Source organism: Vulpes vulpes, chromosome 13 (assembly GCF_048418805.1).
Source record: "Vulpes vulpes isolate BD-2025 chromosome 13, VulVul3, whole genome shotgun sequence".
Taxonomy (NCBI): domain Eukaryota; kingdom Metazoa; phylum Chordata; class Mammalia; order Carnivora; family Canidae; genus Vulpes; species Vulpes vulpes.
The window spans coordinates 122,907,025-122,929,784 of record NC_132792.1 but is presented as its reverse complement, the minus strand read 5'-3'; the positions used below and the strand labels follow the sequence as shown (position 1 = coordinate 122,929,784).

Sequence of the window (22,760 nt, the reverse complement as noted above, 5' to 3'; positions counted from 1 at the left end):
AGAACAGAAGCATAAGCTGTGTGTGTGTGGGGGGGGGGGGGGGGGAGAATGCAAGTGAGATGGAAAGTTCTAGACCATAAACATCATATCCGAAGTGGTTACCATGTAGAATGAGTAACTCCTTCTCTGAACAGCTTCAAACGACACCAGAAACCAACAGATACGTCATTTCTCTGTGAGTGTTCTGTGTCCTCAGAAAAAGGAACATCCTCCAGACTAAAAAGACTTCTTTCTTCCCTTTTCTGCCTCCAGGACAGCGAAGTGCAGCACGGTCCTCCGAGAGTCCATGCGAGCCTGGCTGTGACAATGCTATGGCTGGCGAGCCCGGCAGGAGCTCCAGGGAGTGGGCCTTTCAAAGACCTTTAGGCCGTGGGGCCAGGATTGTGGGCAGCCAGATCATCAGCCCCATGCATCCTTCCCCACAGAGAGCGGACGCGGGCCCCGAGACAGGGCAGCCGGGCTCTGCGGGCTGGTGGGGGGGCCTGTGCTGACCCCCCCTCCCCCCAGGCAGAGACAGGCAGGGTCCCCTGTACTGACCCTTCACCCCAGGGGGCCTGCGGGGCCAGGCACAGACTCCCTGGCTAGAAGCTTTTGCACAGATGCTCCTGAAAAGTCAGTATGGGTGGCATCTCCAGTGTAGAAAAGCTCCCTGTCCTCCCAGGGACCTGGCTGGCTCCCAAATTGTCAGTGACGTGTGATGATGGTCACACGAAGCAGCCTGTGAGTCCCATCCTCTCCCGGTGACATTCACAGTCTACACAGTCTGCAGTCAACGTTTGCAAGACCAACCACCAAAAAGGTGCTGAGTGTGTCTACACACGCTGCCGCCCTGCCCCAGGCTGCTGGCAGGCCCTCAGACCACGCCAGTGTTCCCAGAATGGGCCGGTTACGGCCAGCACTGTGAGCAGCTCCCAGGGAAGGGGTCACTTCTTCTGGGGAAAGGTCACTGAAACTTTTAAAAGGGAAAAATGGACAGCCTCGAAGATGACAGATCAGTAAGATTTACCTCTGAGGAGAAATGAGAACTAGGAACGGAATCACTAAAATCAGCGCAGAGTCCCTTGTAGGAGAGCCCGGCGCGGTTTGCTCAGGAGCAGGCCAAGCTCTCCCACAGGACTTGCTTAACCATCAGAAGTGAAAACACTGGCCGTGGCAGCCTGTGTGGTTGAGGGAACCTTCCTGCTGATCTCAGAAAAGGCTGAATAAAATCTAAGTCCCCTTAAACCATGATAAACAGTCAACAGGGAAACACAGAATCACATGGAAAACAGTTTTTAAAAATTAAAGATCTTAAAACAAGGTCTGGCAAGACAGTAGGAAACTGCTAAGCCAAACTCAGGGCGGGAGTGCATGGCTCCAGAGAGGCATGTGGAACATGGGATCACCAAAGTTGTCTGTCCTCATGTAATCTTCCAGAAAACACAAACACAACGTCACAATCACAGACACCTCGAGGCTTCAGCTTGTCTGAAGGCCTCATGGGACATGGCACAGACGTCCAGGTTGACTCCCAGGGTGAGGGTCTCACCCCGAGAGCCCTGACAGCTGCACTGGGGTGTATGGTGAGCTGGCATCAGGCCCGTTGCTCTGGGCTGAGTGTTCTGTCCCCCAGTACGATGGTGGAGGAGGCAGGGCCTATGGGAGGTGAGTAGGTCATGTGGGTGGAGGCCCCGGAATGGAGTTAGTGCCCTTCTGAGGCCCCTAAGGTCACTTGAGGACTCAGTGAGAAGGTGTCCACTGTGGCCCGCACAGCCAGCCCTCACCAGACACATCTACCTGGTGGTCTCAGGCCGCCGGCCTCCAGAGCTGTGACAAGTACAGGGCTGTTGTTTGAGGCCCCCAGGCTGTGTGACATGAAGGGACTGGCCAGGGAAAGACACAGAAAGGACAGGAAGCTGTCTCAGAAGTTGGGGCCCCCAACTGGCCTCACTCAAGGTTGCCCCTGAGGCTTTGTAGCCTAGGGACCAGTTAAACTCGAACCATGACCTTGGGGTCCCAGCATCAGGCAGAAAGCCAATGCACCGAGGCTGAGTGTGGACCTTGCCATTTCTAGTTCTTCCATCTAGTTCTAGTTCTTTCAGGTTATTTCACAATTTTAAGAAGATGTTGGTGACTTCGGGGGAATGAGCAGAAGTGTGACGCTCAGACAAGTGTTGGTGTGTCACTCGGTAGAGCAGATCAGCCAGGGATATGCGGTCCCCTTCAGCTGTGGACTGGGGAGGCAGCAGCACACCCTGAGGCCGCCTGAGAAGTAGGGGCTCTTAGAGGACAGGCTAAGGAGTGAGCTTCAGGTCAGGGCCAGAGGGCTGAGTGTGGCTCCGAAGGCAAAAATATGGGGGGGACGCCAGAAGAGACCCCCAGTCTTTCCTGTTAGAGGGGAGGGAAAAGAAAGGGGTTTTAGGTTCCCAAGGGGACGTTCCTGACAGTGAGCCTGGGAATGGGTCAACGTGGTTATGGATCGACCAAGGCCTTTTCTGGAATCTTCTTCTTCTTCTTCTTCTTCTTCTTCTTTTTTTTTTTTTATAGATTTTATTTATTCATGAGAGACACACAGAGAGAGGCAGAGACATAAGCAGGCTCCATGCAGGGAGTCCGACGTGGGACTTGATCCCAGGTCTCCAGGGTCATGCCCTGGGCTGAAGGTGGCACTAAACCACTGAGCCACCAGGCTGCCCCCTTTTCTGGAATCTTAACAAGAGTGTAGATCTTCTCATTGCTCCACATTGGCAGGTCTCTCTGTCTCTCTCTGTCTCTTTGTCTCACTGTCTGTCTGTCTCACTGTCTGTCTGTCTCTCTGTCACAGACACCACCGTCTGCTGGATAAACTCTCAGGCTCCCTTCTGGACTCAAGCCTTCAAGTCATGTTAAAAACAGACAGGAATGGTCAGCGCAGGTGGTGGGGAAGGATCCTGGGGCTTGGTGCTGTGTGGGGAGAGGCCCAGGAGGACACAGAGGAAGGGGTCTCGTGTCTCCATGGTCCCAGCCCCACTTGGAACACACCGTGCCCCTTCACTGGGCGTTTGCAGACTGTCAGGGCCGCACCGACCCTATCTCTGGGAGAGCACCACAGAAGCTCTGTCTGTCCCCAAAGGTGCACTCACCTCCTGAGTCCTCTGGTTTGTCACCTTCACCATGACCTCTTTCTGTAGGTCGTAACCTCTGGAGTCAGATGATGCTAGATTCTTCACCTTCAGTTCCATTCTGAGTCCCTGGTAAGAGAAACACGTTGCACCAGGTCACCCTGCGGTATCAGTCGCACCATCCCCGCCACATCCCCCTCTTTCTCTGATGCTCCCCAGATGTCCTGAGGATTGGCACCCCAGGGCACCAGGGGGCCGACCCCCACTGAGGCATAGAGGGCCTTGGGGTGCTGGGCCCAGAAAAGTTGCTCCGAAGGATGATCTGGGATGGGGTGTGTGCAAGCGAGTCCTGGTCCGGGGTCCTGGGTGGCCATGATGGCCAGACGTGGCACTGGGGCTGGCAAGGCCTGGGTGTTGACCTGGGGTCTGTCATGGCTCCCAGTGGGGGCCCTGGGTCCCAACCTCCCCAGGTCCCCCTGTCCCCATCTACACCACGAAGCTGGCTGGGGGAGTGGTGTGAGGATCCGTGGACCCTGTTCCCCAAGGCCCTTTCTGGACCCACGCCGTACTGTCTCCTAGTTCCCACCTTCTCCAGCTCTTCTCCCATTTGATTCGCTTCTGCCACCAGTGGCATCAGTTTGACATAGTCCTGGAACACAGCCAGCACGCTGGGGTCTGCCATTCCATCCCCGTGGCTCACAGCCCCTGGGAAGACGCAGAGAGCCCATGAGCATCGGCCACCTGTCCTGGGATACTGACCAGCCACAAGGAAATTCATACGCTTGCTCATTTGTTTAGCTGTCCATCAAATGTCTGCATTTTAAAATTACAAGCACGTAATTAAAACAAAATAAAAAACCAGGAGCACCTCGGTGGCTCAGTCGGTGAGCATCTGCCTTCACCACGGAACATGATCTCAGGGTGAGATCGAGCCCCAAGTGGGGCTCCCTGCTCAGCAAAGGTCTGCTGCTCCCTCCGTCCCTCTGCCTCCCTCTACTCCTCCCCCTACTCATGCTCATTCACTCTCTCTTTCTCTCTCTTTCACTCCATCTCTCAAATAAATAAATAAAATCTTTTTAAAAAATAAGGTGACAGGGTATGGAATCCAGAGGGTAGATGGAGAAAAATGGGACATAAATATTATAAGGTTTCCCACCAAGGGAAAACTAGACTAATCCCTGGGGCATTGAGCTGGAATTGGAGGTATCACTGTGAACTCATGGTTTTGTGGATATTGACAAAGTTATACATATGTGTGTGGCATATGTGCGTCTGTCTGTCCATAGAGATGTATCAATATATCAATACCGTGGTCTGCACACCTAGCTCCAGATCTTGACTTATAAATGCTGTTCTCGACGAAAAGGAGTCAGGATGCTTGAGAAATGCCCAACTGCAGAGCTGGGAGTGAGAGTCTGCAGATGAACCTGGAATGTGTTCTTATACCAAAAAGTAAGCTGGTATTCAAAGACCTATGGGGATGTGTCAGAAAGACATGAAAATCAGCTTGAAGGGGCTCCTTCTGGCCATATCTGGGACAGTTTGCAGGTCAAAGTCAACCCTGAAAGCAACAGATTCAAACCTACTGTGTAAAATTGGATTCTATGAGTTCATATTGACATAAATAAGTGAATAAACAAACAGGAGAGATTATTTCTTCCTTACGGTAGATTTTTTTCCCCAAATAAATGTAGAGGAAATGGTAGAGCCAGAGATGCACCATTTGGCAAAATCCCCAGCATAATTAATCCAAGCAAAAATGAAAGGATGAAAAAACTAGTGGATGAAACTATGGCAAAGTGTAGGTAGGGTATCCACATATCAAAGACTCTCCTCATAAAGTATTTATTGATCAAAAGATGGAATTAGTAACTGTACAGGAGACAAATCTGACAGCCACCAAAAAGACAAAATAAAGAAAGTTGAACAAAACAACTGGCCTTTACACTTTAAGAATGCCAAGGTCATGAAAGGTTATGAAAGGCAAAGACTGGTGATCATTCCAGATTTAAGGAGACCAAAGAGACATATGTGGTCCTTACTTGGATGTTGGGCTTGAATTTGTTTTTATTATAAAGGATGCTATTGATATTAACAATTAGTTAAATATGCATAAAATCCATACTGCAACTTATTCTCAAAAGATTCAGAAAAAAATATATTTAAAGATGATATATACCCATACTTATATACACACACATATGCAGATATATAATAAAGCAAGTGTACTAAATGTTGAAACAGGAACTTAAGTGTGTATGAAAATCCTATGTACTGCTCTTGAAACTTTGCTGTGCATCTCAAGAAATTGCTTCAAAATTGAGAACCAGGGGGGCACTTGACGGGATGAGCACTGGGTGTTATTCTGTATGTTGGCAAATTGAACACCAATAAAAAATAAATTTATTATTAAAAAGAAACACAAAATTGAGAACTACACACAAAATGCTTCCCTGTCATAGCAAGAGGCTCCAGGGAACAAGGGTGGAGTGTGTCCAGACAGTGAAGACCAACTGACTGGCCACTGTGGGATTGGTGGCCACGACGCAGGGGGCCCCGTGTCTGAGAGAGCCACTCAGTGACTGTGGAGCACAGGGGAAGCTGTCTCAAAAAACCTCCCAAACATGGAAATAAGGCAAAAGGGTTGACTGTCCTTTAAATGTCCTAGCAGAGCCTTGTGTAGGGATTCTGATTCCCTGGGGGGTGTACCAGCATACACTCACTAAACTGTTGACTGGGGCCTGCACTCTGAGCTGTGAGATGGAATTTGTAGAAGATTGGCAAATTACAAGGACTTTTGTCCAGTAGAAGATTATCGCCCCAAAGGCCATTAATCAGCTTTGTCTAACTCAGAGCCTTATTTGAGTATTCTCTCATTAGTTATATAGTTGAATCTTGAACACCATGGGGGTTAGAGCTCCAAACCCCCATAGAGTCAAAAATGCACTTAACTTTTGACTCCCCCCAAATTTACCCACTAACAGCCTATTGTTGTCCTGAAGACTCACCAGTAAACAGTTGATTAACACACATTTTGTCTGTTCTATGTATTATATACTGTGTTCTTACAATAAGGTACGCTACAGAGAAGAAAGTCATAAGAGAAAATACATTTTCAGAGCTATGCTGCATTTATTTAACAAAAAATCCACATGTAAAAAACAAATCCACATGTAAGTGGATCAGAGCAGTTCAAACTCGTGTTGTTCAAGAGTCAACTGGATTACCACTCTCTTCACTACTGTTTATTAAAGTAACAGTTTAATGAATTTAATCTTTGACATGCCCTCATTCTGCATTTACATGGAAATCATGTTAACTTCCTAAACATTGCACTTTTAAAAGATTATTTCCTTAAGGGAAGTGGGAGAGCACACAGTGAAAGCAGTTGCTTTCGGATCAGCGGATCAGCGTGCAGAAGATGCCGGAAAGGCAGGGCCCTGGGCTGCTCACCAAGCTTGTCCATGCTCACTCCCTCCACAGCTGCTCTCTCCAGCTGGAAAAAGTCATAGTCAAACCTGTTCAAGTCTTCGCTGCCTCGCTCAGAAGGAAACCCAATGTAGAGGTAGGCGCTGCTGGATCCCAAGATAACGCGGTCCTAGGGAGGAGACGGGTGACTCAGGGGAAGGACGCTGTGGGGTCAGCCTGCCCCAGGGGAGGCCAAGGGATAAATCACAAGACCTCCATGAGTTCCCCGGACAGGGAAGAGACTTGTGAACAGGGAGGAAGAGGTTGGCATCTTGCTTTTGTGTGCATGCTTTCATCTGTTTCCTCTGTATCCCACACTGAGCTCCGACTGCATGGGACACTGGGAACCCCAGTGGGGACCAAACAGACCTGGGCCCTCCCATCTAGGACTTTACAGACCAACGGTGTAATAGCCTGAGAGAGATGCTTGAATGAAAGGGGGCATTTCTGCAGAAGGGAGGAGGGGGCCTGATTTGCACTGAGGACCAGAGTGGTCCTCTCCCAAGGTGCACTATTTAAGCTAAGACTTCAGGGGTGGGGAGTTTTAGCAACGCTGAGAAGTCTGCTGCCAGACAGAGCCTGGAATGTTCCCAACAATCAGGAGATCAGTGCAACATTGATGCGGAGCAGTGAGGTTGGAAGCAGTGGAGAGAGGGGCAGCTCACACGGGTGTCCTAAAAGGTTGGTCACTGAGAATTTCCAGAAGGGTGTGGTCTAATCCCAGTAGCTTGTCCAACAGGCTCCCTGTGGCTACGGTGTGGGGAATGGGTTGAAGAGGGGATTGGGCCACAGGGAGGCTGAGGGGGGCCCCTTTGGTGCTGGGGGCTCTGGCTGGGGTGTGGGGAGGAGATGGAGAGCCCGGTGTCTGCAAGGGGCTGTAGTTTTGTTTCTCATAAAGTGTTAGAGCTGGAAAGGGTCTTGGTGAAGTCCAGAGATGAAGTCCAGAGAAGTGAAGTGACCTGCCCAAGAACACATAGCGTGTTACTATCAGGTCTCCCAGCCCCAGGCTGTGACCATGTCCATCATGACACCGTTCCAGAAGGAAACATGGTGGTTAGCACCCAGCCCTGCCCAGCCCTTGCCACAGCGCAGATGTTGGGGGTACCTCCTGAGAACCCCCTCTCCCAGCTCTTGGGTAGGACTTAGGGAATTTCAGGCAGGAAATGCTACCAGATGCTGCAGCTTTGTCGTGGTCGCGATGGGCACCCCATTGACAACAACTTTGCATTTGCTGTGTGGAGTGACTGTCACTTTCCCGTCCAGATTTGTGAAGGAAGCATGTTTATCTGAAATTCTAAAAAGACAAGAGTTTGTCTAAGTAGCCAAGATAACGAACAGTTAGCGAACAGTTCCAGTGGTCCTTCAGAAACTCCCAGGCCAGCAGGAGCGAGTGATGGGGAAACGGAAACAAAGCAAAGATGTTTCAGGAGGGATGCTGGGGCATGTGATTAACGATAACGTACACACCACAGAGAAGTTTAGATCCGTTTCTAGGTCTTATAATACAAATCCAGACTTTATATGCTAAGGATCTGGGGATAGATGCCAGAGGTGTCAGAGTGGCTGCCCCCTGGACATTATCTGTGTGCCTGAATGACCAGCTTAACTGTTCTAGAATGTTCCTAGACTCCTTGGTTGTCATGGACTGTTCTGGGTGCTGAAACATGTGTCCATGCATATCCCTGTTTGCTTGGGGCTCAGGGATGCTGTGGGAAAGGTTTTAACCTCAACTCATCTGGAGTTCAGCCATGTACAGATCTGTGTAGGGTACCCACAGGGAGTGGTCTGGAAAGGGAGATGAGAGGGATCCCCAGGATGAGTCAGGAGAAGGGAGCTGGAAGCTGGTGGGGCAGGGTCAGCACAGGCCTCCTCCTCTCCTCTCCCTGCATGTTGGCTCAGGAGGGCTGAGGTATGTCAGGGGGATGGGTCAGTCAGGCCTCTGTAAGAGCCAACTGGGCCTCCTGGCTGGGAATCCGTGGGCAGCCAGGAAACTCTGGAATGGGAAGGAGCAGTAGGGAGGCCATAGATGTACAGGACAGTCAGGGTTCATGGGGACCACCATAGGGCACCTCAGGGCCTCCCCTTGCAGAGGGTATCACTTCAGAGGCTGGGCTTCCTCTTGGTCCAGCTGGTGAGAGCTCTGAGCACAGAGATCTGAGGATGCCATTGCTTTGGTGGTTAAGACCCCAAAAGACACGGGCCACTTGTGGCTGGCTCCCTTTTCACTCCCTGGCCTCGTCTGCTTCGTCCCCTTGTACAGAATTATCAAACAGCGTCTAGCACATGGCCTTCCCCTCTGGCCCCACATGAGACCAAGGAGACAAGGTGATCGTGGAGGAGGGTCTGCGGTGAGAGCCTACAAGGCCTTACAGGGGCCTCCTCCCGCCCAGCACTGACGTGGGGCTCTGGGGACAGGCTGGGACTCTTTGGTTCTGGGTCATCCAGCAGGGTCTGTGGCCTGACCGGGCAGTGACCAGACAAATGTGGAGCTTCGCAGACCAGGCCGTGTGAGCTGAGGTCATGGCTCTCGCACGCGGGACACAAATGGCGTACGCACACTTACCCCAAACCTAGAAGAGGGATGGCATTTGAAGCAGCCCGACCAGCGTCACAGGAGCCTTGAAAAGAATGAAGATGATTTATTTTCAAAATTGTCAGAATTTGACCTTGACAAGGGAACGTGTCTCATGTTCAGGCCGTGCCATTTCGTCTTGAGGATGATGGGGTGCAGGGATTTTGCCACCTGGACTTTTTAGTCACAAGTGCTTGGACATCACCCTGCCTTAGGGGTGATTATTTTACTCCCCCCCCTTTTTTGTGGGATTCTTGACTTTTTTCAAATTCTACCTGATCAGTGGGAATCCTGGAGGGAGAAACTGTTGAGCCAGGGCCTTGGGAGATGCGTGGAAGCCTGGCCCAGACAAGGTCCTAGTCTGTGAAGCTGTTTCTGTCCTGTCCCTGATACCCTGGACACAGCCCAGAGCACCCTCCGGCCCTCCCGGGGGCTGCCCAACTCCCAGGCCCCACCTCCATCCCGCATGAGCCTTCTCCCATTGGGGGCCTGTGTAGCACTCGGATGCAGAAAGTCAGCTGTTGCTACAATATTGAGGCCATTTTCCAAAATTTGAATAGATTAAAAAATGTGGTCTATACATATAATGGAATATGATTCGGACTTAAAAAGGAAGGGAGGAGATCTGTATAACCTGCTACATCAGTGAACCTTGAGGGCATTATGCCGGGTGAATCATGCTAGTCACAGAAGGACAGACACCGCATGATTCCAATTATACAGAGTATCTAGAATAGTTGGTGGTTGCCAGGGGCTGGCGTAGGGGCATGTGGAGTTGTTGCTGAATGTGGACAGTTTCGGTTTGGGAGGGGACAGGTTCTGGAGTTGGATCGAGGTGATAATTCTAATGCCCCTGAACTACATACTGAAAAATCATCAGCATGCTGACCTCTACGTTACATATATTTACCACGAAAAGAGAGATTCAAAAGAGAAATGTGCTTCTGAAAGCAAGACACAGGAGCAGGTGCCGAGTGAGTCAAGATGGGTGAGTACCAGCCTGAATGAAGTACTTGAGGACTCCCGTGAGCTGCGGGTCCTCATTGACGTTGAGAAGGTGTGGGAAGGTCTCCATCATCTGCCGCTCCTGGAGGAGACACGGAGAGGTCCCAGGGCCCGTGGGTTCAGGACAGCAGTGTTCCTGTCCTGTCCACTTCGTGCCAAAGCCCTTTGTCTATGCATCCTGTCAAATCGCCCAGAGAGGCGAACCTGGATGAGGAAGGCCGGGTAGGGCAGGGGCTCTGCAGAGGTGAGAGCCTTGGCAGGTCGGCCGTTGGGGCCTGAGTTCACTGGGCTAGGAATGCTGCCCAGCATAGCTGGTTTCCCTGACTCGGCTCCCCCTTGCTGGCTGCCCTGTCTCATCCCCTTCTACCCTGAGTTCTACCCCACTATTTTCTGCAGACCTCCATATCCCCAGTCATCCCGATGCCCCAGGGAGGTGCCTAATCTGGCTCGTCCTGCCTTGGGCCTCCACTAAACCTGCTACCCTACATCTCATGCTTCCCACATCCTGCTGGTGAGCTCACCGGTAATCAGGCACAGAGGACAAAATGTGGCATGTAGTACTCCCTCCTGGTCACCTGACTGTGTCTCCTCCCTGAGTACAGTATTGATTAGTATTGGGCTTATAGAGGATTCGCAGTCAATTAGAACTAGACTACACTGAGCATGCACATGGAAAGCCTTTAAATCTTGAAATTCCGCTAAAGGGTAAGGAGGGTAAGAATCTTTTCCGTTGTTATTGTCTACACTTCTAGAATCTTTGGGCCCTAACTCGACCTAGCCTCCTGGTGCTCCAGACCTGACCCCACTGCACTCCCCCAGCCTGAGGCTCACCTCCATTCCAGGCTTCAAAAGCCTTTCAGGAGCCAGACTGGACCTCTGCCACTGCTCCCAAAGTGATCTGAGTCTGGCCCATGACTTGAAGTTTGTGCAGAACCTGTGGCTTCAGGGGGTCAGGTCATGGCGGGAGTGGGCTGTGGATGGGGGCCAAGAGGGTATCTCCCTAACCCACCTACGAAATTCACATCGATCCTATTCACACAATCCAATCCTGGCAGCAAATGCCAAGGAGATACCATGGTTCAGGGGCACACCACATGGTCCCCAGAAGACAGTCCTCAAATTCTCCCCAAACTGTAATTATCAACAGCCTTGGATCTACCTTCAGCCTTACTCATCAACCCTCTTGGCTTCCTTCCTTCTCGTCCCTGTCAACAGCAGTGATGGGAGTCATTTGTCACATATCACAAGCCACATCTCACATACTACACACATTCACTGGAAAAAGCAATCCAGGCAGCCATGTGTGTCTGGGAACGGGGTGAGGCTCCCTCCAGGTGTCGGCCTCTGCAGGTGGAGGCAGTGAAGCTCACCTGGGCAATGGCCAGGTACTGCTGCTGCCACTCCTCCCGAGCCTGCTCCAGCTGGTGTGCCCAGGTCACCTGGCCAGTCTGCTGTCCGAGGCTCTGATCTGCCAGGAGGCAGGCCGGCAGCTCTGAAAGGGGGGAGGTACTTAAGCGACGGGTCTGCAGTATCAAGGGTGAGGAGCAGAATAACTATAATAAGACTTGACTCCTTCCTCAGCCCAAACTGGGGACTGAGCAGAGTGGGAAATTGTGCTGTGCTTACGTGTGAAGAAGAAATCCCTTGGCCATTTCTACAAAGAGCGCTATCGTCTTAGTTCATAGGGTCCTAGAGCAAGAAGGCCTTGTATTGGAAGACGCAGGAAGCTCAATATTCTATTTTTCATTCGTGTAAGCATGTGATTGGGGGGAGGCACGTCCTCCCCCATAGACCATTGTTACAGGGAATTCCTGTAAGGCCAGGGCACTCAGGGAGAATCAGACTCAGGTGGCTTCCTGCATACTTTGTGTCTGTGCTTATGAACAGTGGGCATTTGATGCTATGTTCAGGTCATTATCTGGCACGTCCAGTTCATGATGACGCAAAGATTTGGGACTAAGCAGAATCAGGTGTGTAGCAGCCGTAGGCACTGCCTCTAATGTAGGAAGCACTTTGCTGGGAAGTCTCTGTGTGTCGGGACGTGGGAATCTGGACATATGCCAGGTGGAGCACCACCCGCCCTGCTCCCAGGCAGCCCGGTGTGCGCGTGCATGCATGTGCACAGAAGTTCTGGGGTCAGAAACGGCTGTCACTGCCTTCGAGCTGCTCCGGAGCAAGGGAGCCCTGCTGGCGGGGTTGGGTGCCAGGGTGCATGGTGGCTGGAGCTCATACTCCCTTAACAAGCTTTAAACACCAAGGGTTTGGACCATCTGACATTGCTGTTTTCATTGCTAAACACTTTCACCAATTTTATTTCCCCAGTTTTATAATTTGCCTTTTTTTGGGGGGGATCCATCCCATTTTAAGTGATTAATAAGCATAGTTATATATGCCTCCATGCTGCCCCCGGAAATCTGAGACCTTAATTCAAAGCACAGTGGGACACCTTGAGCTCTACTGCTGGCCCTGTGGGTTAATGGGCCTGGTGATGCTCACCAGGTGACGTTACCATGCAGGTAGGGGTGGGCCACTAAGGCTTCTGGAGATGCAAACATCATTGAACTGCATGAGGCCATCAGTAGAACAAATGTCAGATAGCCACCATGCAATTCCGGGAAGATCCTCAAGAGTAGTCTTGGCAGAAACAATGGCTTCGGGATAAAAATGGCAATAAAAATGAGACTAAAGTGACCTTCTAGAAAGAGCAGGGCCATTATTACAACAGCATGTGAATCTGCATTTGCCTCCAAAATAAAGTGTTTTTCCCAAGGCCAGGGCCCAAATGTTCCCAGAGGCTGCCCTGGGCTTGACTAAGACTCCAGTGACTTTAAGCAGGTGTTTTCCCCTCAAGCCCCAGGCTGAGCATGTAGTTGATCCCTCCCTCCATCCCACTGCTGGTCTGGTCCAGGCACTGACTCCAGACTCAGTTTACCTGCCATTCTGGAATTTCCGCATGCAAGCAGCACTTTGTTGTTCTCCGCCTCTGCCTCTCTCATCAGCATTGAGGTGTTGACCACAGCTTTGTTCTGGATCTTTTTAGCCCTTCCATGTTCAAAGAGGAACACATGATCAGGCCCTGGACCCCTTGCAGAGCACTGGCCAGAAACCGGCAGAGTGGGAGCCTTTCAGCTGGGGTGCCTGCTGGGGTGATTTCAGGCTCCACTATGTTGGGTTCCAGCGAACTATTAAGGCCAAAAGGGACTTAAGGGGCATCCATGGCTCAGATAAACATGAGCAGCTCCTCTGGACTCACAGCCCCACACTGATGTGTCCTGGGCCCTGAACGCATGGTCCTAACCCAGCCCTGGAGGTGCTCCTTGCTGCTCTGCATGTGCCTCAAGTGAGCGGGGTCTTGACGGTTAACTCTTGCACTGCCTCTAGTACCCCGCAGGAGATGTGGGACACCCCCAAATATTGCATGGGACGAACTCATGTTCACACACATTACTGACTTGCTCTGCCTCTGAAATCAGAGTTTAACAGGGAACCCTGTGTTGTTGTTTACTATCTCTGACCACCTTCCTCCTTTCCCTGAGGAAGAGAGGGTTTCCAAGCCTTGCTCCCACGTCATACAGCCTATGGCAGATTTGGGATCAGAGCCCAGGACTCTGTGTGCTCCTTCATGTGCATCATGCATCACGTAGTCTCTCACATGAAATCTCCTGGCCACAGATTTGTATCTGATAAGCAGAGAGATAAAATTGACCTAAAGATCTGATCTTGTGGTCCAGATGCTGGCAGACATTTGCTGGTGTAACACATCTTGAGGCTGTACAGTGTAGGAAGACGCTAGTATGTGTCCCTGAAATGCAAGAGCTCCCTCCCTGAGACGGGGCCAGAGGGAAGTAGTCACTACTTAGTGGCACAGAAACAGCTGTGGATTTGAGCATCCACCATGTGTCAGGCAGTTTGTGCTGATCTCCTGTGTTCTTCACCTTAACTCTGATGAGAAGTCGCCTCTCTCGATATGGGACGTGGCCAAGGGTTGGGGAGGGAGAGTGTCTTGCCCAAGTTTACATGGCTGGTAGGGCCAGATCCTGACTGACATACAAGCCCATAGGCTGACGAGTGACACATTACAGCAGGCGAAAGAGTTTCATTTCACTTGCCAGCTCCAGCTCCCTGGAACGCGGGCCTGAGAATTCCAAGCTCCCATCTGAACCCGACAGGTGGGTCTCTGTGGTGGATTCTCAGTGTCTGCTGTGTGAAAGGGAAGGAGGAATGATGGTGGCGTGTGGCTTCTGCCCTGCTTAGAGGTTCCCTTGCCCTGGACCCTCATCTTTTTCAAAAGGGTCAGGAGAAGCAGGATCCAGATGCCTGCCTCCTGCCAGGACTAAGTGTGTGGACTTGCTTCCCTGGCCCCATTGGATAGAAGGAACCTGGTGAGGATGGACCCTCCCTGAGAAGAGAGATACCAGTGACTGTCAAGCCTACTCTGAAGAGTATAATCTGTCTGCGTGGAGGCCTGGAGAAGTGAGAATGAGTTCAGGGAAAGCCGCACCTGCAGAGCTGGAGGGTGGGTGCCAGCCTGGGAGTCACCTCGCACATACTCACCTTCTCCTATTATTAGCATAAAAGTCCCTTGCCTGCTACTACACAATACCCGTGGGCCGTGTGACAAAGGGAGAGATATGTGAAAGGCCATGCTATTTGGAAACACAGGGAGACTGAGGCCAATCACATCAGGATTGGGATCAATTCTCCTCCATTGATCTGAGTCCATGGTGCCTCTCCCATGCAGAGCTGGAGTGACCGAGTGATAGGCCAGAGGGCCCCACGTCCCCAGAAATCATTCTGTTCAGCCTTCTCCTGGACCTCTTCCCCAACCACCAACCCACTGGGTACAAGAGTCCTGGAAGAAGTTGACATGTTTACAACTGAGAGCCACTAGGGATAGTAAATATTCATAACCGTACCTTTCAGCATATCTTAACGTGGACAACGTTTCTTCATAGCAGATGTCAGCAGGACTTATGGCTGCTATCTGTAAAGAAAAACATTCCTTTTAGGTTGTGTGATTTTATAGGGGTTTGTTGTTGTAGATATTATACAGCTGACGTTCATAGAGTATCTTGTGATTTACAGTATCGTTCAAGCTTTTCAACTCTGAAAACACATACAACACACATTTATAGCCTATACTCATCCCCTCCTCCCCATACACACACACACACACACACACACACACATACACACACATACACCCTGAGGCTCAAAGAAAAATCACATGCTTGAGGTCACCCACAGGACCATGGGAAGACCTGAGCCTGGAACCAACCCTGACAGGGTTAATTGTTCCGGAATTCAAATGAGAAAGCAAGCTGAGGTGCACTAGAGGGAACACAGCTGCCCTAGTGGCAGTGCGTAATCTATGGAACTGGAGATCACAATCCAGAGCACGAGGGCCTGGGGAATAACCCTTCCCCTTGGTTTAGCCCTGTGTCTTTTAAGGCTCATTCGTTTTTGTCATTTGACAGTAACATTTTCAAGGGAATACTGTTAGCATCTTGTCTTTAGAAATAAAGCACAGGAGGTGTTAGGATAATTGTACTGGAAATGGGATTGGAGCCACAGAGCCACATCTAGTGCTTGGATGTTGGCTTTTCAGATTCTCTTTTGAGTCACCCCCAACCTCTTCCCAACTACATCTTTTTCTGTCAAAGTGTTGTAGTGCCCGAGTTAGGACCTTATCCTGCAGACCTGGAAGTCCGGCCCTCTTCAGGCATTTGCACAGACCTGCTCAGACCCGTTACTTGACTTTGTAGTCTAACATTCTGAGCATCTTATGGGCACTTTTTTCCCCAGGTTCTTGGGGGATGTCCCACTGAGACCCACAGGCCCTGACAGACAACCAGAAAAATTTGAAAATATTTGTAAAGGCTTAGGCAAGATTCAGTGATAGAAAGTAAGGACATCTTATGCTGTGAATTTGGGAGACAGTACATAGGACAAGCCCTGAAGTGAGCATTTCTCTCCCAATGGGGACAGCAGATTGGAGGCAGGACGAGTTTACCTGGTTTTGTTCCTTCTCACACCTGCAGCTGAAGAGCCGAGAATTTTAACACATTCTACATTGGACCCACTTGGCAAACATTCAATAGTAAGTCTCAAGTCTTTGCTAAGATGACACAGTTCATCTCCTCAGTAATTAAACACCTGCCTCATGTCTCACACATAGTCAAACTGGTTTCTAGTCTTGCCGTGAAATGACCACTGATTTAGAATAGTACAACATTATCAGTGTTATTTGAAAAGCTGTATGTTTTTTTCTGATAATAATAGTAACATATGTTCCTTGTTGAGAACCTAAAAACTGCAGAAAAGAATAAATTAAAAATTAAAATGAGCAATATTTGAACATCGTAGGAGAAAGAGTTCCAGGAGTCACGAGACGTGTAGGAATGTGCTGCTAAATGTAAAATGTGGCACTGTAGTACACCAAGCATAACAATAATAGCAATGACAACAGCAGCAACAGCGGAATCAGTCTCACATGTTGTAAGAAAGTCACTTTACCAAAGTAGTTCTGCTGTTGCCGCCCAGAGCTGGCTGCAGCAGTTTGGTCAGAACAGAATCTCTGTAGGGAATGTGCAAGACTTTCTTCCCCATGGCTGCATCAGCTAGAGCACTGAATGAAAAAGAAAATACAAAACAAGAGATTAAAAAAATATATGTTGAGAAGAAATTTGCCTCCCTGGGAATAAGCCAGAAACACCCCCATCCCCTCTTTGGCCCCATAAACCTAACTCATGGCTCTAAAGAATATTCACCAATTGAGACACCTTCTGTACAAAGATGCCAAAGCAAGACAACTAACCACATGAGCCACTGGCTCAGTCTCTGAACTCAGCCCTGGAAAGAGACCATGACAGATAGAGGGAAGCTGATCTGAAGAAGGAACACACTAAACTTTGTGAGGAGACCCAAAGAGCCTGCAGGCTACTGTAAATCTGTGTATTAGAGGAGTTTCTGGAAAGAAGAGGGTGGCCAGCTAGCAGCATAAAGGCCAGAATGGGGAGTGGGTTTAAGTCCTCTTCTTGCTTTTCTCTCACGCTGCCTTCAGAAGAGCACATAAACTTAGGACCCTGTATGACAACACACCAGAGAAAGCATAAATAACTGTGTCAGTCCCCACCCCACTCCAGCCACTGCAAAGACAGTGGTGTTGTCATTGATGAGAGACTGATGAAAGTGGGGAGGAGGAGGGAAGCAATCCCATCTGTGGGAAATTATAATTACGAACAGTGACAAGAAATCTATAAAGTTATTTTAGCAGATTTGTAAAAGAAACAAAATGATCTTCTAGAAAGAAATACAGTAATTGAAATGAAAAATACAATGGACAGGTTTTTTTTTTAAGATTTATTTATTTATTTATGATAGACATAGAGAGAGAGAGAGAGAGAGAGAGAGAGGCAGAGACACAGGAGGAGGGAGAAGAAGGCTCCATGCCGGGAGCCCGACGTGGGACTCGATCCCAGGACTCCAGGATCGCGCCCTGGGCCAAAGGCAGGCACTAAACCGCTGAGCCACCCAGGGATCCCCACAATGGACAGGTTTAACAGCAAGTTAGACACTTATAATTGGATTAGTGAGTGATCCCTGGGTGGCTCAGCAGTTTGGTACCTGCCTTTGGCTCATGGCATGATCCTGGAGTCCTGGGATCGAGTCCCGCATCAGGCTCCCTGCATGGAGCCTGCTTCTCCCTCTGTTGTCTCTTCCTCTCTCTCTCGAATAAATAAAATCTTAAAAAAAAAAAAAAAAAAACCAACCCTGGAATTAGTGAACTAGATGGTTCAAAAGAGATCAACCAGATTGCAGCCTGGAGACACAGAGATGGGAAGCAAGCAAGGAAGGTTGAGTCACAGAGGATAGTGTGAGAAGATTTAAATGGTCTAGTTGAAATTCCAGAAAAGAAGAGGGAAAATGGGCACAGACAGTATATGAGATGTAATGGGTGAGAATTTCCCAATACTGATAAAAATCTTTAATCTATATATATAGAGCTATGGAGGACAGGGAATTCCAAGCAGAATTAATAAATTCACACTCAAATGCTACATAATGAAACTGGAGAACATCAAAACAAAAGAGCTTAGGGATGCCTGGGTGGCTCAGGAGTTGAGTGCCTACCTTCAGTTCAGGGAGTGATCCCAGAGTTCTGGGATTGAGTCCCACATCAGGCTCCCTACAGGGAGCCTGCTTCTCCCTCTACCTATGTCTCTGCCTCTCTGTGTCTCTCATGAATAAATAAAGTTTAAAAACAAAAGAGCTTAAAAGCAGCTGGAGGAGGGCAAGATAAACTATCTTCAAGAAAATAGCAATTAAACCACCAGGAGAAAGCAGGAGACTGTAACCTTAATGAGCTGAAGAAAATACTGCACATCTATAACTTTAAACCCAGCCAAACTGCCTTCTGAGAATGAGGTGAAACAAAAAAATTTCAACCCAAAAACAGAAATTGCCATCAGCAGGTGATCACTGAAGGAAATTCTACAGAATCTACTTCCACCAAGAAGAGACCGATTTTAGCAACTCTGAGGTTTAAGAAGGAGCAAATAAATTAAAAAATGAAAACTGTGTAAAATAGAAATAATAATAATGTCTTTTAGGATTAGAGAAGAATAGAATTAACATACACATCAACAATCACAAATATAGGATGGAAATCCTTGTATTATTCAGGAAGAGGATAAAGCCTTTATTACTAACTAGACTTTGACCAGTTGAACAGATTAAAAAGCTAAATAATAAAATATATTGGATTTTGGTCTATGACAGAGGTAGCATAGAAAATCCGCTGGGGAAAGGAGGCACTATTCAACAAGTCTAACTGGAAAAAGTGGTAATCTGTAAGGAAAAAAAATAAGGAAAATGATGCCTACCTCACACTACACACCGAAGTCAACTCCGGATGGATAGGAAATTAAGCAAAATGTAGGGAGACAGCTTTTTTTTTTTGTATATATTTTTTAATTGGAGTTCTGTATGCCAACATATAGCATAACACCCAGTGCTCATCCTGTCAAGTGCCCCCCTCAGTGAGGAGACAGCTTTTGGATTCTACTTTTCTTAAACAAGCCACAAAAAATGCAAAACAAAAATCATTATCATGATTTCTGCTCATCAGTAAACACCTTAAAGTGAAAAAACAAGCTACCTTTTGGGAGAAGATATTACTACATACCTGAGAAAGAATAATAAAAAATATGTAAAGGACACCTAAAAATCAATATATACAAAAGTGTTCATAGTAACACTATTCATAATAGTCAAAACCTGGATACAAATGAAATGTCCATCAATAGGAGAATGGAGGGGCAGCCTGGTTGGCTCAGCGGTTTAGCACCACCTTCCCCCCAGGGTGTGATCCTGGGAACTCGGGATCAAGTCCCACATCGGGGTCTGTGCATGGGGCCTGCTTCTCCCTCTGCTTGTGTCTCTGCCTCTCTCTCTGTGTCCCTCATAAATAAATAAATAAATAAATAAATAAATAAATAAATAAATAAATGGATAAATGAATTGTGGTAAATTCCTACAATGGAATCTTATACAGCAATGAGAAAGAACTAATACACTACATAAGAAACATGGTTTAGTCTCACAGACACAGTCCTTAGTGAATGAAGCCAAATGCAAAAGATAGTGACCTCTTTATAAATGGTCACATTTAGATGAAAATCAATATAGTTAGGCAAAATCAATTATTAGTGGCAAAGATCAATTTCTTTTGATGGGAATAAAAGCTAGGAGGAGGGTACGAGGAAGCTTTCTGGATTTTGGAAATGTTTTGTTATCTTGAACTGGGTAGTAATTACATAGATATATGCATATAAAAATTCACTGAGCTGAACATTTAAGATTTGTGTACTTCACGTAATTTATATTTTGATCACTTAAAAAAGAACAAGATCCAAAAGACAGTATAATATTTACCCTTTTTGTACATTTTCAAAAATGAATGCCACTAACTAATAATATTCACAAGTGATAAGCAAGGGTGAGAGAAGAAAGGAAGTGAGGGACAGAGAGGCGATAAGCAAAATTCAAGATGGCGGTTGCCTCCAAGGGAAGCATAGCAGAGAAATACCAACTGTTTCTTGGGTTGGGTGGTGACTTTACTAGTGTTTTTAGTTTTATTAAAAACTAGTAAGTTTAAAACATATAGGAGGACCAGGCATGAACCAATGATGACAGTGGGTCTTGAACCAAGGGTTTATGATCAATCTGATTTTGTATTTCTGAAATTATTTTTATGGTGGAAATAAATACCCATGCACCAATTATTTACCTGATAACAATTCCTAAATTGGTTAAACTTAAGTTAACTCGTGATCCTTCCCTCAGTCTATCTCCTTCAGATCCTGAAGATTTTTGTCTTTCACTTCCTGCTAAATCCACCAAATTAATACTGGATTGCTTGGTGAGGTCTCTGTCTAGGAAAACCTGTAGAAAAGTGCCATAAATCATGTTATTAGAGTGGTGGTAGGCTACCTATAAAGTTAATCCAGTTCACACTTTAAAATATTTTTTCTAATTGTACTTTACATTCAAAAATATATAATAAAACTTACAAATTAAAAGGCTACCTTGGGGGTGCCTGGGTGGCTCAGTCAGTTAGGTATCTGACGCTTCTTCTTTTTTTAAAATATAGTATTTATTTATTTGACAGAGAGAGAGCACAAGTAGGCAGAGTAGCAGGCAGAGGGAGAGGCAGCAGGCTCCCTGCTGAGCACAGAGCCCGATGTGGGGCTCAATCCCAGGACCCTAGGACCAGGACCCTGAGATCACAACCTGAGCCAAAGGCAGGCACTTAACTGACTGAACCACCCAGATGCCCCAAGTGTCCAACTCTTGATTTTGGTTCAAGTCATGATCTCAGGATCGTGAGATCAAGTCCCTTGTCAGACTATGTGCTGGGCATGGAGCCAGCTTAGGATTCTCTCTCTCTACTTCTGTACTGCCTCCCTCCCCCTGTTCACTCTCTTCTCTCTCCCTCTCTCCCTCTCTCTGTATATACATAAAAAAAGGCCATCTTCTTTACAACGACATTTCACAATAATACATCGCCAGGCCCAAATGTCTTAGTTGCTCCTTCTCAATTTTGCAAAGCTATTTCCAGTGGTATATTAGATACCAATTAATTCTCTAGTATTTCTGTGATCAAACATTTTAAATTGAAAATACTGGGAAATCTGCAAAATAAGTAACTGTTCAGGACAGTGTGGTCATGCAGGGAAGGGAAAAGAATGTGGATTTTAGAATGTGACAGACCCACTCACTGGTTACATAACCATAATTCTTTGTAGAATTTCAACTATTTCGGTTGGAAAACAGGGATCATAGCATATTATTGGAGTGTTAGGAGGGTAACAGATAAGAGAAGTCATGGTTCCAACCATGGCTGGCATACAGTAACAGGTGTTAATATTATTACTGATAGCAGGAAGCAGAGTGTGACACTAGATCTCTACACACATTTTTCCAGTGGATTTCTTCCCTTGCCTCTAAAACATTAAGTTATAAAAATAGCAAGGCAAACCATATACAAGTTTTATGAGTGTTACTAACATTGTAAAATCATCTAAGTAGTACTTAAAGTTAATAAAGTTCCTTATTTTTTTACTTAAATTATCTATCTATTTATTTATTTATTTATTTATTTATTTATTTATTATTTATTTATTTATGGGAGAGCACATGTGCATATACAAGCAGGGTTGAGGGGGCAGAGAGAGTGAAGAAGCAAAGGGAGGGTAAGAGGGAGAGAGAGAGAGAGAGAGAGAGAGAGAGAGAATCTTAAGCAGACTATCCACGAGTGTGGAGCTGCACATGGGGCTCAATCTCATGACCCTGAAATCATGACCTGAGCTGAAACCAACAATCAGGTGCTTAACTAACTGGGCCACCTGGGTGCCCCTATATTTGTACTTTTAATCAAAGGGCAGTTGACATAAAACATTACATTAGTTTCAGGTGTGCAACACAGTGATTTGGCAATTATATAATTTACAAAATGCTCACCATGATGAGTGGAATTATCATCTGTCACCATACAATGTCATTACAATATTACTGACTGTATTCCCTATGCTGTACTTTCATCCCTGTGACTTTTTGTTAACTAGAGGTTTGTACCTCTTAATTGCCTTCACCTGTTTCACCCATCTTTCCAAACTCTCCCTACTGGCAACCACCAGTTCTCTGTATCTATGAGTCTGTTTCTATTTGTGTGAGTTTGTTCTTTGTCTTATGTTTTAAGATTCCACATACAAGTGAAGTCATGTGGTATTTTTCTTTCTCTGATTTATTTCACTTAGCATAATACCCTCTTGGCTCTTCCATATTGTACTGAAAGGCAATATTTCATTCTTTTTTAAAGCTAAGTAATATTTCATTGGGTATATATACCATATGGTATTATTGGACACTTAGATTGTTCTTTTTTCTTCTTTCTTTCTTTCTTTTTTAGATTTTATTTATTTATTTATGAGAGAGAGAGAGGTAGGGGGGCTGAGACAGAAAGAGAAGCTGGCTCCCCACAGATAAGGGAGCCTGATGTGGGACTTGATCCCAGGACCCTGGGATCACAGCTTGAGCCAAAGGCAGATGTTAAATGGACTGAGCTACTCAGG

The 22,760-nt window shown here is 47.3% G+C and overlaps 1 protein-coding gene and 1 long non-coding RNA gene across 2 annotated transcripts in view; one reads left to right on the top strand and one right to left on the bottom strand.

Moving 5' to 3' along the window:
• LOC112923431 (kinesin-like protein KIF28P) overlaps positions 1-22,760 on the bottom strand; it is a 57,273-nt gene that overhangs the window by 8,171 nt on the left and 26,342 nt on the right. Inside the window, exons 6-16 of the mRNA XM_072732805.1 lie at positions 20,417-20,571; positions 16,642-16,753; positions 15,042-15,109; positions 13,058-13,167; positions 11,496-11,617; positions 10,117-10,207; positions 9,112-9,166; positions 7,719-7,842; positions 6,534-6,678; positions 3,667-3,785; positions 3,102-3,209 (exon numbers count right to left, since the gene is read on the bottom strand). Coding sequence (XP_072588906.1) covers positions 3,102-3,209; positions 3,667-3,785; positions 6,534-6,678; positions 7,719-7,842; positions 9,112-9,166; positions 10,117-10,207; positions 11,496-11,617; positions 13,058-13,167; positions 15,042-15,109; positions 16,642-16,753; positions 20,417-20,571 — 1,209 coding nt within the window. The remainder of the gene's footprint in view (positions 1-3,101; positions 3,210-3,666; positions 3,786-6,533; positions 6,679-7,718; positions 7,843-9,111; positions 9,167-10,116; positions 10,208-11,495; positions 11,618-13,057; positions 13,168-15,041; positions 15,110-16,641; positions 16,754-20,416; positions 20,572-22,760) is intronic.
• Positions 9,856-22,760, top strand: part of LOC140594978 (uncharacterized) — a 56,930-nt gene continuing 44,025 nt past the window's right edge. The window contains exon 1 of the long non-coding RNA XR_011996315.1: positions 9,856-10,108. This is a non-coding gene — a long non-coding RNA (uncharacterized lncRNA). The remainder of the gene's footprint in view (positions 10,109-22,760) is intronic.